The 16975-nt window shown below is 40.8% G+C and overlaps 1 protein-coding gene across 2 annotated transcripts in view; it reads left to right on the plus strand.

Moving 5' to 3' along the window:
• LOC105199374 (CCR4-NOT transcription complex subunit 6-like) overlaps positions 1-16975 on the plus strand; it is a 513220-nt gene that overhangs the window by 488502 nt on the left and 7743 nt on the right. For both annotated transcript variants that reach the window (XM_039455717.1, XM_011166454.3), the window contains exons 5-6: positions 1734-2046; positions 6241-6392. In XM_039455717.1, coding sequence (XP_039311651.1) covers positions 1734-2046; positions 6241-6392 — 465 coding nt within the window. The remainder of the gene's footprint in view (positions 1-1733; positions 2047-6240; positions 6393-16975) is intronic.

Consider the following 16975-nt stretch of genomic DNA (forward strand, 5'->3'; position numbering starts at 1 on the left):
GCGGAAGGACTGTCGAGATGGTCGTGTTAACAATCCCTCGAGAGCGAACGAGGCTCGGGGGAAACAAATCGGCGAATCGTTAACGATCGTATTTATCGGGGGGAAACCGAATTAAAAAAAAGTCGGCCTATCGGCCGGGCTTATCGCCGCGTCCCGTCGGGGAACAGATAATTAAAGATTAAAAGCGCTCGCGCGCTCCACCGCGCGGAACGCCCTGCGTCTAATACGCAATCAGTGTTGTCTCACATTTTACATTATCTCGCGTTTCGTATTGCTTTTTGTCGATAAAAACTGGAAATAATCTTGGGTATCTCATTAGACATTTTGACATGAGGGGGGGGGGGATTAGCGTTACGTGTTACACTGTTTGCAATAAAGGGCGAAGGGATCGATGTTGCTCGAGCCGCTCTGCTGAAGAGCGAATTCGCGTTCGACTGAATGATTAACGGTGTTTTGGTAACGGCGGTTTGGGGCGAATCTGAGAGATGCCGATACTACCTGAACCGTTTCTCTCCTCGCCAGCGGCTGCTGCGATATCGCGAGCTACTCTCGTAGCGGAGTTCGCGTACGCGTTATTGGATTGCGGCGGATACCGCGGCTCAATTATTTACACTCCCCTTCCTCTCTCTCTTTCCCCCGTTCGTTCTCTGTCTCCCTCTTCCACTCTGCACGGCGATCGCATTCGCGGTAATAGAACCGCTGATTTACTGGTTTAGCTCGACCGTCTATCGGCCGGGCTGCGTTCGAATTAGTTCCAGCGTATCGACGGGAGATGTGTTCTTCGGAAGCATCGAAGCGCTCCGAGATCGCACCCTCGGCGCCGCCGCCGATGGCCTCGAGGGCATTAAGCGAGGAGGTTCGGCAATTAGTGCCGTAAGCGGAAGGATTGACCTGTTAACAAGCCGAATCGATAGCGCAGCGCGCGAAGCTTTCCCGAGGCGGAAAGACGCGTCTGAAATGGGACGAGAGGCAGAAATGGAACAGCCGTCTGTCGAGCCGTAAACGCGCCGAATGACGAGGGAAGGAAGGCGCGTCCGATTCACATTCGCGCGTTCGCTCTAATCACGGTATTATACTGCGCACGGTGGATAACTCGCGAAGTCGCGCCGAGACTAAACGCGCGCGCTCGCGCACGGAGGAGAAGAGAGACGTCGGAAATTTATGCAGACAGCTGGGCGACGTTGGCAAGACAGCTCGCTTTATGCTGATCCTCTTATCCCGAGCCGTGAGAATCCGCGCGCGCGCGCAGACAAACGCGCGCGAGCGAGTCTAAGCGTACAACACGTATCGCGTTTACGGCACGTGGAACGGGAAGAATCGGAAGACGGGAGTGCTCGAGGAAAATGGGTCGGCGAGAGGAAAATACGAAGCGAGATATGAAGCCGCGGCGCGGCGGAATCTAGCTCGCGGAAAGAAACGAGCGCGCCGAGCGACTCGCGGAGTAAATCAAAACCCTCCGTTATTATTCGCGTCGCGACGGAAACGATCTGCGGAACGCCGCCGCGCCGCCCGCCGCGCCGCCCGCCGCGTCTCGTTCGAAACTGCGAGCAAAGGGATAATGTAACATTTCCATGGGACCTGGAAAAGAGACGCGAGCATGGGCGGTAGGTTTATCCTTCCATCCGCCATATGGCGGGGATTGATCTCTTTGGTGGGTTTTCCACCGTTATGTACTTGTACCATGGAAAAGGTAAACACATGTGTATATGAGTACGTCTCGTTGACTGTCGCAGGTATATTCACGGTGATGTGCTACAACGTACTGTGCGACAAGTACGCGACGCGGCAGATGTACGGCTACTGCCCGAGCTGGGCGCTGGACTGGGAATACCGGAAGAAGGGTATCCTCGACGAGATACGGCACTACGCCGCGGACATCATCAGCCTGCAGGAGGTCGAGACGGACCAATTCTACAACTTCTTCCTGCCGGAGCTCAAGCACGACGGGTACGACGGCATATTCTCACCCAAGTCCCGCGCGAAGACGATGGCGGAGAACGACCGCAAGTACGTCGATGGCTGCGCGATTTTTTACAGGACCGCCAAGTAAGTGCATTCCCCTGTATCTCTCTCTCTCTCTCTCTCTCTCTCTCTCTCTCTCTCTCTCTCGATTCCGCGTCGTGACGATAATGCGTTACGTGACGAACGAAAACGGCCAAGTCGTAAATATGGGGGGGTGCCACGACGAGTGCAGCCTCTCGGTCATAAGCGTCATTTGAAACAGATTGCTATTTATATTAAACGGAAAGTTTACGATTTATCGCCTTAACTTTTTCCCCCGCGTCGAAGCCAAGTAGAAAGTTCAATGTACCAAGGACAAACATATCGCAGAGTTCTGCCATATTACACGCAGAAGCTTCATGGGAGAAGTATTTATTTTCATACTCTTTGCTTTTTCTTCCTCCACGATATTTTGAGACATTTCTAACAAACTTTGCTTGTTACCCCTCCCCCTCCTCCCTCCTCCCTCCCCCCTCGCAATTTTCTATAACAATTTTTATAACGGAAGAAATAAAGTTTTACTTCTGCAGAATATCGTGATACAAATAAACGAGGGTGTATAGCTTCGACAGATAAATTATTATAAAGCGATTTAATTAGTGAGGAACACAGAATCGTTACACGCAAGAATTTTTATATTACTTACAGGCTCATAATCTAAAAGGATGTCGCGTTAATTTGTCATGTCCCTTTACGTATTTTCCTATCACGTTGAGCGTTCTAATTGGCTCGCCGGAGAAAAGGGAAAAATGGTTATCAATAGTCCAGTCGCTCTAGCGAACCTTCAATTTATTAAGAGGCGTGGTAATTTAATTAATAAACGCAGAACGGCGCAGCGGAAAACGCTGTTCGAAGTAATACAGTTATCGATCACGCACAATCGAATGCTCGCTTCGCGAGCAAATGCGCCGTGAAGTGGCGTGAAATTTCTCAAAAGATCAAATCGATAGCATTATAACGCGTAAATATAGCAAAAGTGAAGCGGCAAAATGTTAGTCGATTAATTTTTGAAACAAGTATGCTACGATTTCGTCGTTTACGTATATTACCCGTGCAATAAATGCCCAATCCCATCTCTGTATTTGTATCTTTAATTTAAAAGAAATATAGATGACAGGTGACAATTCGAATGTGAAATGCTTCACAGGCGAGCGCGCTTCGTTGCGCTTTGATATAAAAACCAATTAGTGGTGAAACCATTTTTTAATTATTCCCTGTTACCGTTTTTCATGAGAGATTCCGCAGGTTCGATATTCAGTTATTGCGTCAAAGATTATCGTTACCACGCCTTTGCGGAATCAATTATGGAGCCGCTCTTATCGCCGCTTCGATACTGAAAACAACAGGAGGCCCTCCCAAAGCGTGACATTTAATTCCAAACGGGATGAAAGATGCATCCGCTCGTAATTTAACAAAGCGTCGCGCGCGTGTCTGGCGTGTAATAACGTCATGGTAATCCAATATCGCGTCAGATAGTAACGCCGCGTCGTAAATCGCCGTCTGTGTTTAATAGAAAAGCGAACGCGCGTCGCTTTCGCGAGCGAGCATTTTCTCGTATTCGACGAACAAATTAACCGGAAATCGATGGATCCTTCCATTGCGAAAATAATATCCGCGCTCGAGAGAAGCGGAACCATGCGAGTCGTCGAGACCAACTCCCAAGAGAGAACTAACAATAACAATAACAGTAATAATAATAATAGTGAGAAAGCAAGATAAATGAATGACATTAAAGAAGCGCGAGTAAAAGGAAAAGATTCAGTTAGCTCGAAATTTATACGTAGGATAACACTGAGATTTTAAGAGTAATAAAAAAAAAAAAAAACTATTGGATATTCTCGCGATCCCAACTTTCTTAGCCAATTCTCAAAGAGAAAATTTCTTTTCGCGTAGGGAAAAACGAGGCGAACCTGACAATTTCATGCTCATTTCCTCTCGCACGTCGCGCACAGACGCGACACAGTTCCGATTTCAATGAACCTGATATCGTCGCGCGTATTGCTGCATCGATACGCACAAATTGCCTTTGCGACAGTCATCGAGCGAGAGCGTCCCAGCTGCACGTGCACATTGTCTATGATGCATTAATCATCCGCGCCCGGCCGCTCCTCTGCCCGAGATATCTGTTTCGACTAATGCTTATTTTCATTCGGTATCTCGCGGCATAATGGCAGGTCTCCGCGATACCACAATGCCGGCCCCGGGGCCATCGAGACGCGATTAATGCGCCCGTATGCATATGTCCCGCGTAACGGTTCCCTTTATAACCCGCCGTCGTAAATAGGCAAAGTAAATGTCTCTCTGCGTGACAATATTAAGGTCGATGGCGAACTCCCTCCCCCTTCCAACCATCCATTAAACGCTCTGCGGCGGGATGCAAGCCGTTTTAACCACCGCATCGTTTGCAGTATTAAACAGCGTGTGCCCGGCTGGTTGGGAGAAAGAGGGTCGTAATTCGAAGATATATGAGAGGGACACGAAAGTTTCAGTAAAATTATTTAACGAACGTGTCTTCATTAAAAAAGCGTCTTTTTCTAAAAATATTTAGAAAAGGGCATTTTTTTTATTCAAGACATGTTTTGTTAAGGCACGTTAAAGGTAATCCTGTATGGCTATAGGCACGAAACCGCAAAGAATTATCGTTGCCCACGTCGAATAGCGATTGCCGCGCCGCGTCGCTCGGTCTGATCAAAAACGACTCGTACTACTGCGTCGCGTAGCGCTCTCTCTTCTTCTCACCTCCGTTTCGTTGGGCTTGACCGGGCGAAGGTGAAAAAGAGAAGGAAAAAGGAGGAGCTTACGGTCGCTTTTACGGCTCGCAAAGACGCGGCCGTCGATTTTAATCCGGCTGCACAACGCGACCAAATCGACCGAACCAAATCAGCGTTCACGCGATGAGCGTAAAGTTCAACTCGCGTTCAATTTCCGCCTTCAGCGCTCGCCCCTCGATCATTCCCGGTTTTATTGCCTCGTCGTGGGTTATACGGCGCGATGTCGACATGCTGTTTAAAAAAAAGGAGGAAAAAATTGGGGTGAGGAAAGGAGCGAGAGAGGAAAGCTTAAGGTTCGCGCGGAGCAACGTCAGTAAAATTCTGCAAACCGTTAAACGATACACGTTTTTCCGACTTGCTAGTTTCATTTTGGAACGTGAGAGAAAAAGGGGTTGTTTGAACTACGTTACGAATATAAATTATTATAATTATTATGTTGCTACTTTTATTTTGGAACGTGAGAGAAAGGGATCGCATGAACTACATTATGAATATAAATTATTATAGCTATTATGTTGCATGAATGTACTATTCTAAATAATATATTCTTTTTTTACAAATTGTATTTTATAAATTATTATAAATTTTAATTGCATGTCGTTTCTTAAGCTTTCGCGATCTTTGCATTAAAGTCTTTTCAATTTCAATAATGAACCGGAGAACGGAGTCGGAGAGAGCTGTTTCAGACAGCGGAGAGAAAAGTCAATTACGCATTCGTGATTTCCGTCGCGTCTCCGACCCTCTTTCTTATTTTTGGCCAGTCCTTACCAAATCCTCTTTCTTCTCCCTTGAGCGACACTGCGGATGACGTCGTTGATTCAATCTTGTTTACGGAGGGAGGAAAGGTTGGCTGCGAGCGGAGGGGGATGATAGCTCGTATATAATGGGTCTTCGGAGAAGAATATATTTTTCAAGTATACGTGCCTCACATATCGGCCGTGCTACGCGCGGGCCAGGCCAGGAGGTAGAAAGAAAAGAAAGTCCGGGGTATTCTACATCGCGTACGTGATATGCCTCGCTCACGAATTCTCCGTTCTGCAACGAAAATCGTCCTGCCTCGAGGACGACGTCGCGTCCAAGCTGTAACGCGCGCGCGAGCGTCAAGTTCCTCTACGTTTTCACGGGACGAAATTGAGTCTCGTCGGTCATTTACCGGAACTTGGACGACTGATTGAAAAAGGACCGGGAATTTCCTTCCCGGCGACTCGACGCGACGTCCTGCAATGGTAATCGACATTGCGGTTTCCGATGCGATCAGAGGAGAGACAAATCGAATCTTTAACTCCAAATTATTTCTCCTGTTCGATAGTCCGTTAATACTGTTCTATATATAGTATACTTGAATCTATACTCAAATATATTTCATATTCTACAGAACATATTTAATGTTTCGCGGAATATTTTATGCCGTAATACGTGGCCTGATTTTGTACCTTTCTACATCTGTTCTTTTCATTTTCATTTGCAGATTTTCTTTGATAAAGGAGCATTTAGTTGAATTCAATCAATTGGCAATGGCGAACGCGGAGGGTTCGGACAATATGTTGAATCGTGTTATGCCCAAAGACAACATCGGATTGGCTGCATTACTTAGGACTAAGGAAGCCGCTTGGGATAACGGTAAGTACATTGATACTACTAAACAGTGTTTACTCGCACGAGATAAACATTTCCTCCTGCTACAGGATCGTATTTCGCAGAGCATAAATAAGTTAGGAGTATCTGATGCAGCGAGTCATATGTTGCACCTGGTTCGCGATTCGAATTTGGATGCATGATATTCTTGGATTATGCAAATGCATAATCTTGGCTGTTTGAAGCTGCCTTTAGTGGTTACATAAAGCGAACTAGAGAGTACAAAATAAGTTTTCGTATTTTGGAAAAACCTTCTAGAGCCATCAACCTTGCTTTCAGATAAGAATACTCGATTCGATCTAATGAATATTCGCGTAGCTTTCAAAATGTAAATCTTTGATCATGTTATACCCGCGTAGCACCGAGCATGAATACGAAGCCATCCGGATATTTCAGCGTTATCAGCATTATCTCGAAGTAATCGCGAAACGCGCAAGGGGGTTAAAGATAACGCGCGAACCGTCCGCGGAAATAAAAGAAAGGCGGAGAATGTAGTTTCGACGCTAACCGAAGCGTCTGCTCGTTTCGCACACGCCCACGGTGAATAGCACGTATCCAGCCGCGTGTTTGCACACCCTGAAACACGAAAGTAATTAACGCTCCGGTCTCCCCGGTAATCGATGTGAAGCCGCCGGTCTACTACCGGACGCGCAATAAACAGAAGTCCACGTTTTTCCCGCGGCTCGCTGGCCGAGGAAGTGCGCGCGTTCGATGATTGAAGCGAGTAAATCGAGCACGATACCCCGATCTAGTATACGTGCACAGGGTGAGACAATAACACACCGTGCTTTTGCCGACCGATCTGAGCGATTCTGACCGTCGACGTTTCCTCGACATGAATGTCGAACCAACGATCAACAGTCTTCTGATTATACAAGCGATTGAAAATCGCGGTACGCTAAATCTTTAAGCAGTCTTTATTTTGCCACAAAATTTGTTTTTTATCTCTTAGGGAATTTATTTCAGTAAACATTAAAATATTCGATGACAGATCGCGTGGTTTGTTTCAAGTTTAAATCTAAAGTGTCGTCCGATTATATCTTTCCAAATATCAACTTTGAGCGTTTATCGAAGAAAGTGGACGTTGAAGCTCGGACACCCTGTATAAGTGACGTATCGTGGAATGCGCGAGCAAACCAGGCTCGAGATTTATATAGCGGTCCAAAGGTCGAGAGCAGCGGCTCTTACGGCTCACTCGGACGCGTCGGAACGTGCTCTCGTTAATGAGCCATTACCTACGTTACATTAATCCATACCGGGCGCAACGACCGGCTGGGAAAAAGCGACGGACTCTTCTCGCTCTGGCGCAGGGGGGTAATCGATCGCGTCTGCGAGAGACCGGCGACTCCTCGCAGACTCCTGCGCGCTTCCTGCGCTGCGGTTAACACCTGGTTAGCTTCTTGTATATCGCAAGTTATTACTGTGAGGTAGACCACTACAGAGCGGACGTCAGATTATCAAATCGTCTCGTAGTATTTCTAATTTATGTGTGCACGCACAATATTGTAATCAGTACAATTCTGAGAAAGTTACTCGATCCTTACTACTACTACTACTAATAATAATAATAATTTTATTGGTTAGCAAAGTTAAATATATGTACAATGAGAGATTAACAAAGATACCATTGCAAGCAATAAACGGAGCAACAGCTGAAATTAATTTAAAACCATATCTAAGCATTATGAATAAACGATGAGTAGTAGAATAAATACTTTGAATACTAGAGATACCAAATAACGAGCCAAATAAACAGTAATTTATTAAAAAGATACAAATATTTAAGCAGAATCAGAGTAGACACAAATACAAATTTTTGTCTACAAAATTCAAAATTTTTTCTCGAAAAATCTTGCGATTAATTTCTTTATTAAACGTTTCAATAAAAATTTTTACTCGGGACGACAAGCATGGACAATTTTTTTTTTTTTACATTTTCAGATAGAACTTAATGGTCGCGCGATTGCGCAATTAAATATTTTTTGCGGACATTGTAAAGAACGTTTGCACTTGCAGCAGTCGCAGGCGTTCTTCGAGCACTCGAAAAATGTGGAATCCGCGATCTTCATCGTCCCTAGAGAATTTCCGAGCAAATGAGATTAATCTTACCACCCGGCATGACTCGTAGAAGTTCTGAACTTCTCCGAATTTCGCAGAGTATTCGCGTTACATTCGCGCCGTATTTCTCGCTTTGATGCCGTCGCTCAGCTCCCCTGCATACCTGTTTAAGACTTGGCCAATTGAGTAATCGCGAATAATCAGAGCACGGCGTAAACTAAACTGGGCTAGCGGCGCGCAGCGTTCAGATAAGCAAACAGCCTAAATCAAATATAGTTGTGTACGTTCATCATTCTCTCAATGAATCTCAATGGGCTCAGCGTATTTCTGTAATTCTGATACAATGAGTCAACTTCTCACATCGCTTTATCTTATTTCCTTCCTGTTGTACCAAACGATAACGATGTCGCGAAAGTATTAATCAAATGTAGGAAATGTTGATTTTGTGCCAATCATGTTTTCAGGTAATTTCAAGCGTGATACGTACACTGTTAAATATTAAAGAATCAAATTTAATTCCTTGATGAAATTTAAATCAATTCCTTTTATCATTTTTGACTTCTATGTGTGTCAAAATTTGTTATTTTAACACAAAATGTGTAGTTAAAAGAACAATCTCATCTAATCCAGCCCAGTTCTGTAGTTAAATTACTTAGTTTCAAAATAATTCCCGTATTAACGTGTGTATCTAGTAAATAACAAATTAAATTTTAATCAAATTTAACATCTTTATAGTTAACTTGTTTAACTTCATTGTTTTAGTTTTAACTGACGACGTATTGAGTAGGAGCAATGGTGACGTATTAAGATGATTAAAAGTAACTCAAACTGGATAGAATTCGACGCTACAAATTTAACAGTATAATTGGCAAAAATCCAAGCAGTACGATAAAGGATACTAGCAGGTCGACGTACCCTCGCCATAAGATAGATACGCTCGCGCCGAGGAAGAATATCGAGATTAGATCTCGATCGAGAACTAAAATCCATGTAACCATGCCAGTGGGGCGCGATTAATGATCCCTCTCGCTCGAATACGAGCAAACGCTGAGACACATCCCAGGCCTTATGTGGGGGACTGAGCTGTGATGGCCTCTCTGGCTTGGCTCGGCGTGAAAAAGGATCACCCGTTCCGAGAGGGAACATCTTCGGGATACGCGAGCCTCCATCGCTCGGACGGACTAATAGTGGTACCATCGACGGTACTAATAGTCCGATATCAGTTGCCGGCGCACGATGAACGATGCGCCGCCGCGCGTTCGGAGATATGAGGGGAGCCAGAGCGAGCGGATCGTTTATTCGCCGGATTCTTTTCCGCGCGCAGAAATTTAAAGGCGGACGTCGGAGAAACGTTAATCATTCGCCGCGCGCGCGAAGAACGTCTTCTCGGAGTCTCCGATAGCGTCCTCGGTTCTCCGAGCGATAACGTAACGACCATAAAATAAAGGCGTCGCGACGCGACGCGACGTGCCGTTGTGTCCTCCTTCCTCTCTGAAATTTTCTGTACGTTATACAATTTCATGATGTAATCATATGTCAGATGCGAATAATGTCGAAATTTGAACTGGACAAATTTTTCAATTATGCATTGTTACAATTGTTGCGCTTACGCATTATTTACCTTAAAATCGCAGCTGGAAATGTTCTTTGGAAGTTTACGTCTGCTCTTTTTTTTTCCGCGTCTCGAGGATAGAAAACCAAAGCACTGGCTTTACGCGCGGTTAACCGGATGAAAGTTTTCTCCGGCTTAAAACGCCGGCGAACTCGTTCGGATCCCACGGGATTATTCCTCCGTACCGACGAGGATATAGCGACCGTCCGGCGAACGGAATGCATTTAGATACGACGAGGCGATACGAAGTATCGAATTTCTCGCTGGTAAGGAAACGAGAGAAAAAGAAAGAGAGAATTAAGGAGAAAGAGGGAGAGAGAGTTCAATTATTCGTAGAATAATCAACTGCCGCGCGATTACGTCTCGAAAATTAGAATGAAAGTTCTAAAAGTACGATGTAAACGTTATTTAAACTGAATTGAAATAAAACGATATCATCGCATAGAGAATTCAGGGTGGGATTCAGGGGGGTTAAAGGAGATTTCGCTACTCAGAGATTTCCGTAATGCCGGATATTGAACAGTCACGACATATGGCATCTCCAAATGTTATCGCTTTGATAACATTTGGAGCGGGAGGCTCAGAAAATCGATCGATTCAAAGTTTTTATATTATATTAATATATTCATATAGGAGAGCATGCGTACTACTTATAATATATTTTTCGTTATATTTCCCATTTGGTTTTTATGCAAATGGATGGTTGGAAATTGTAGTTTGATGTTTCAAATATTTGTAACAATATTTAGCCATTCAATAACAAAATAATTTATTATCATCTTTTTTGCAACACTTTGCAAAAGATACGAAATCGTATCGCCTTGGAATGTATTGTCAAACTTGTGAATTAAAATAATAAAAAATATAAGGACTTATTAACTCTCTAATACTTATTTTATTAATAATTTATCAAAAGAATATTTATTAATTAGTGAATAACAATAAAGAAAAAACGTCGAAAAGTAAAAACGTCGAAATAAAACTGGTTCAGTTTATTTTTACAATTAATATATTCTTGTGGATCTTAAGTATTACTATTATTACCTATCAATCCTACGTTAATACTATTTATTGTAATAAAATTTGTAGTCTACGATTTAAGAAACTTAATAGATTTCATATAACATTAATTTAATCTTTTTAGTAAATTTGATCAAACTGCACTAATGCACGCTGATGCACATTAAAGCCTATATATTAATCTAACTTAAGTGTAAAAGTTGCACATCACATATCATTTATATTTACATTAATATGTGTATGATTTTAATATGAACCAGTGCGCACTAGTGTGTCCAATCGTATTCGCTATTAATAATAATTGAAAATATGTATATATGGCGAATGTAAAATATTCTATAATAAATCTCTTAATAAATAAAACATATGGTAAATATAAAAAATCAAATATATAAAATCGCTTGATTAAATTATCAGCTATATAAATCGATGAAAAATTAATATCAGTTGTATTTAAAGTTGTGATTCTCACGCACAAAAGGATGTAACTCGTTAAACTTTTGGCTATAATACTTATTTCTCTGTTCATTTTACTTCATATTTTTGTCACAAAATATTAACTATATGTTACTTATATGAAAATAAAAATATAAAATATTGAAAAGGTACATGATTTAGGAAATCGGTATATATTCAATTCAATAGCTCTCCCCTCTGCTACACACACGCACATTCGCGAATTATTCGCAACTCAAAATTAATAAAAAAATGTTGGGATTTTTTCCAGCTTCGATTTTGAGGTAAATAATGCATAAAGAAAGAGACGCGTTCGCTAGAAGCATGGCTGCACGTCCGCGCATGTCGCGTAGCGTTACGATGATTCGCATTTCCACGACCTCGTGACTATCGGCAGATAAATCGTCGAGTAATTGAATTCGCGAGCGAACGGGTAACCACGGGAGCCCCACCCCACACGTCGTCCGTTACACGCGGGACAGCTTGTCGCTTAATTAATCGCGCTTGGCGACGCGACGCGCCCCGCGAGAAGAGGAGAACGCGTTCTCTTCGGAGGCGCTCTCACCATCCTCTGCCCGAGGCGGAGCGAAATCACGAGCAGGCTCTCTCTCGCAAACTTTATAATACACACATGTAGATGTGTAGAAGTTGTGCCGAGACGCCAATCCTATCTCGAATGAGTATCTTGGGAACGTTCCTCCACACGTGTGTCACTCCGCCCGATTTTTCATAGATATATTGAGCAGCCACGTACTGAAAAGTCCATAACTATGCGCGTATGCATGCATGATAAGCAAGTGCGCGTGGGTTTTGTATTTTTGACCTGACTTAGGTAACACGTTCTCCTACAGACTGTTCCAACGATATATATATATATATATATATATATATATATGTGTATATTCTAAGAGAAAAAATTTTTTAATTTTAATAAATATTTATTTGAATAGTATTGATAAAATATTTACTTACGGTACATAAACATCTACTCTGTAAGGAAGAAATGATACTTAAATTAAATTAGTAATTTTTGTATTAAATAAATGTATATTTATATTTAGTAAATATTATAGAAAATATTTTATTAGTTCTATTCGAAATGGGTATTTATTAAAATTTAGTAATATTTTAAATTAGAATATATGTATGTATATTCTAATTCATTCGAATATGCGTGTTGTATCATCACGAATACACGGCTCTCACAGAATATTATTATAGTAACGAAACAGTAATATTAATGAGAGTGGTTTAATTAAAATATTAATGCAACAATGATTATTATCATTAGCACATTTTGAACTAAAAGATAGTACTCAAAAATCGATTAATTTTTTGAATTTTTGTATTAAATTGATATTTTGTATTAGGGGTTTTTCAAATACTAATTACGAATAATTAGTATTCAGAAGTTCAACATTTAAAATGGATTTAATGGGAAGGAATCTAAGGGCACATTCGTAATCAATGATCTAAAAAACCCTACTGATTTTCATAAGAATTAAAAAAGTTTCAACTTTTTGAGCCTGTTGATAGAAAATAACATAGATAATAATAATGCAATGGAATTTAAATAAGAAAAGTAAGACAATTGTTGCTTGCATACAATCTTATCACTTTGCATTAAAATTCTTATGATGACATTTAAGATTCATTCTTTTAAAAAGATTAAACATTTGTTTAATTAGTTTCTGCTTCTAACGAAATTTTATTCTGCATTTCATTAATATTTATGAAGAATCATATCTTCGCCGTTGTGTTTTGAAACGGCCTGTGGATGTGTTGGAAAGTTGACGTATCGATATCGAGTGTCTCATTAAACACATCAGAATGGTCTAATTGGATGGGTGACTCTTGAGCAATGTTCGCACAAAGACGAAACAAACTCCCCGCGAAATGACGCTCGTAATCATTCACGAGCGCGCTTTAATACCGGACGCATCATTCTTCGTATGAATATTAATGCAAAGCGAGAGATGAGAGAGAGCGCGAGACCTGTGTAAAATGACATGGTATGGCACAAGTCAATGTGCAATCATGAAGACGAATCTGTTTATTATAATGACACACAATGGTATTAAACTATTTTAGACATTTTGCAACACCACCATTTCTTCGAATCTCATCACAATTGTCTCCACACTCTTTCCCTCTTTTTACGTCTTACACGCAGGAGAGATATTTAAATCCTTGTTTTCGCTGACGATATAATTTTCGCTAGTTTCTGTTAATTTTGAGACATGTGAGAAATTTTTATTTATATAATTAATGTTATGTACTCTCTTTGTCTTCGTGTTGTTTCTCCGTGTTTTTTTACGTGTCTTACCAGAGATCAAAATAAACTCCTAGCTTTTATTATTATTAAAAATATCAATCGGACATCGATGTAATTTTTTTTTATTCTAGTTACTTAAGAGTTTTACTTCGAAGTGGAATTAGCCTCGGATTGTGATCCTTCGTAAAAGCAAGTTCGCAGAATTGCAGGGTCTCCTATAAAAGCTTCTCTCCTCAGAGAGTATTCGGTGGCACAGTGGGGGAGAATCGATATTGATTCCTTCAGTAATTTACGAGACGGCCCTCGGCTCGACCTGGCGACTGTGGGTTCGCGGGTTCGATTGTCGTACAACCGCTATCGAAGGCACACCTTAACCCTCTATTCTAATCTAGCTTGATTTACACTCTGGAATATCCGTATTGCCGATGGCGAACGGTCACATTACCAATTCTCTTTCTCTCTCTCTCTAATCTCGTCGCGCAACAATGAAACCGAGTAGCAATGTTCTTGCGATGAACCTGAAGTGAGCAACAGAAATAGTAGTTTGTAGCCCATGATTCAGAAAGATATTATCTTTCGTTTGGTATACCATCTGACAAATATTTCATCTATCACTTTGTACGAACAGATAAAACATTAAAATATGTTTAAATAATGAAGAATCAAGTCTGAATCAATTCTTTGAATTAAATTTGTTATTTCTCACTTTCACGTGTGTGCCGAAATTTATTATTTTAACACAAAATATGTAGTTAAGAGAACAATCTCATTTAATCAACCTATTTCTGTGATTGAATTACTTAGTAATCAAAGTAAGCAGCGTACACACCTATATAATAAATGATAAATTAAAATTGACTCAAATTTAACATTTTACAGGTTAAATTGTTTAACTTTATTATTTTAGTTGTTAAATAACGTTGAGAGAACTAGTGACCCATAAAAATGATTAGAAATAATTCAAATTGGATATAATTTGACTACAAGTTTAACGCATCAAAACGCAAAATGTAATAAATTTTTTTCCCCTCCCAAGAGAGCGAGAACATTATTTGTAGGACAAGGTGATCGCTTGAGGGACGTTGCTCGCGAAAGAACATAGTGCGGGAGATTGGGAGCGCAAGGCGAAACAGCTGGTTTGAGTAGGGTTAATCTGTAAGGCCTCGATAGTAAAAGCGGATCCTCGCGGGCGCAATTAAACGGTGGATTTACGATATTGTGTTCGAGAGGACAGAGTACACCCTCCCCCCCCCCCTCTGGATTTCACACGGGGGTATTAAATAACGATTTTTGCGTCCGATAATCCCGGAGAGAGCCATAGGAGAATCGCCACGGAAGACTCGAAGAGCAATGAAGGAGAACTTTGAGGGCTGTTTAATCCCTACGGACAGTCGCGATTTTTGCATTAGAGTCGATTGCTCGCAGAATTTGAAAGTTATATTAAAAAGTTTCCATAAAGTATCGCGCTATTAAGTTAAAAGTTATCGCCGTCAAAGAGTTTAAGTAAAGTATCTCAATTAAATAAAGCATTGAATTTATGACCTAGTCCGACGCGGTAAACAAATCGAGTTTCTTCTTTCGTTTTTTCTTTCAATTATATTTTTGTATTTTTTTAGTTTTTTTTTTTAAGTAAAGAATATTGATCTCTCATTCCTTTATTACTACAAATTTTTTTAGCAGAATGCATTCTAGCGTGTAAAATTTAACGCAATATTTTACTTCAATCGTATCGTGTAATTATGCTAATCGAGGTATTAGCGTGGTAAATTAGCTCACTTTCTTCTTTTCTTTTTCAACAATCATCGACAGCGGTAAGCAATCATCCCACGGAACGGATTAATCGATTGAGAAGGTCAGTAACACGGGTTAACACGTCGATTTCCGGTAATGGACGCACTCGGGCGTTAATTTCGAATGACCATCTCAAGATCATACCGTTAGCATCTCCTTCATCGCGAACAGCTTTACTTCCTACCACGTGCCGAGAATTACTTAAGTCACGAGTGAGTTAATATACCGTAAAGGTTGAATCGCTATATCGCGAGATATCAATCCGCTCGGGGGCGAAGGAGCGATACAGCTCGTATACAGAGCCCGTCATGAAGCTTTTCACTTCAGACTGCTATTGACTCTGTCGCGTTTGAAGAACTTATTTCCAGAGCTTCACGTAAATCCATATATATATAAAAAACCGGAGATTACGTGTCGTGAATCTCTATATTGAACGGCTCTTCATCATCGCCATTTTTTTTTTTTTTTTTTTTAATTCGGATTCAGAGAAGGGTTTGAAAAAGAAAAAAAAATCAACGTGTACTCTTCTCTGTTTGCGAAACACTCTGTGCGCATACTTGTTGCGATAAAGTGTTTTCTAGTCGGGCTAGTGATTTCCAACCGGCCGATCGGCACAGTGGGGGAATTTATCGGCACTGGAAAATAAATACGGCATTAATCTACTGTAATTGCGCAACGGGAGAGTATCAGCGGCGCTAATTTACGGGCCTTATTACAGGCTGGAGAGCCGAGCCGAACTGACTGCGAACGGAAGATTCGGAATTTACACTCTCTTAACGCTGATGAATGTTCTAATTGTGCACTGATAACTTGATACCAAAGCATCACAAACCAGCTTCGTTTCACCTTAATCACCCTTGCAATTAATAACAAAGGGAGAGATTGTGAATCGTGTTGAAAGACGATGAGTCTCCGCAATTTCGTATAAGAAATCCTTTTTGAAGTTCTTTTTATTACATTTAAATATAAAATTAAATTATCATTAAATTATGTGGTTATTAAGGATGGGCAGTAATTAGTTGAAAAGTTAAAAATAAAATAATAAAGTTAAAGAGTTAATAACTCGTAACGTAAGTTAATTAATTTTATGATTTAATTTTTAACTTAACTAGTTATTTTTTAAACATAAACTTTATTTTTTTCCAAGTTAAAAATTTATCTATGTAAAAGAAAAAAAATTGTATGTGAAAGAAAGACATTCCTATATAAAAAAAACGATATTTCTTTGTTATTTCATAAGATTAATTTACTAATATTAAAAATTTTGTTTGAGGATTCATATTATAATTGTTTTTTGTAATCTAACTTTAAAAAATTACAAATTTCTAATTTAATGTGCTTTTCAAAATTAACTTT

Source organism: Solenopsis invicta, chromosome 12, assembly GCF_016802725.1.
Source record: "Solenopsis invicta isolate M01_SB chromosome 12, UNIL_Sinv_3.0, whole genome shotgun sequence".
Taxonomy (NCBI): Eukaryota; Metazoa; Arthropoda; class Insecta; order Hymenoptera; family Formicidae; genus Solenopsis; species Solenopsis invicta.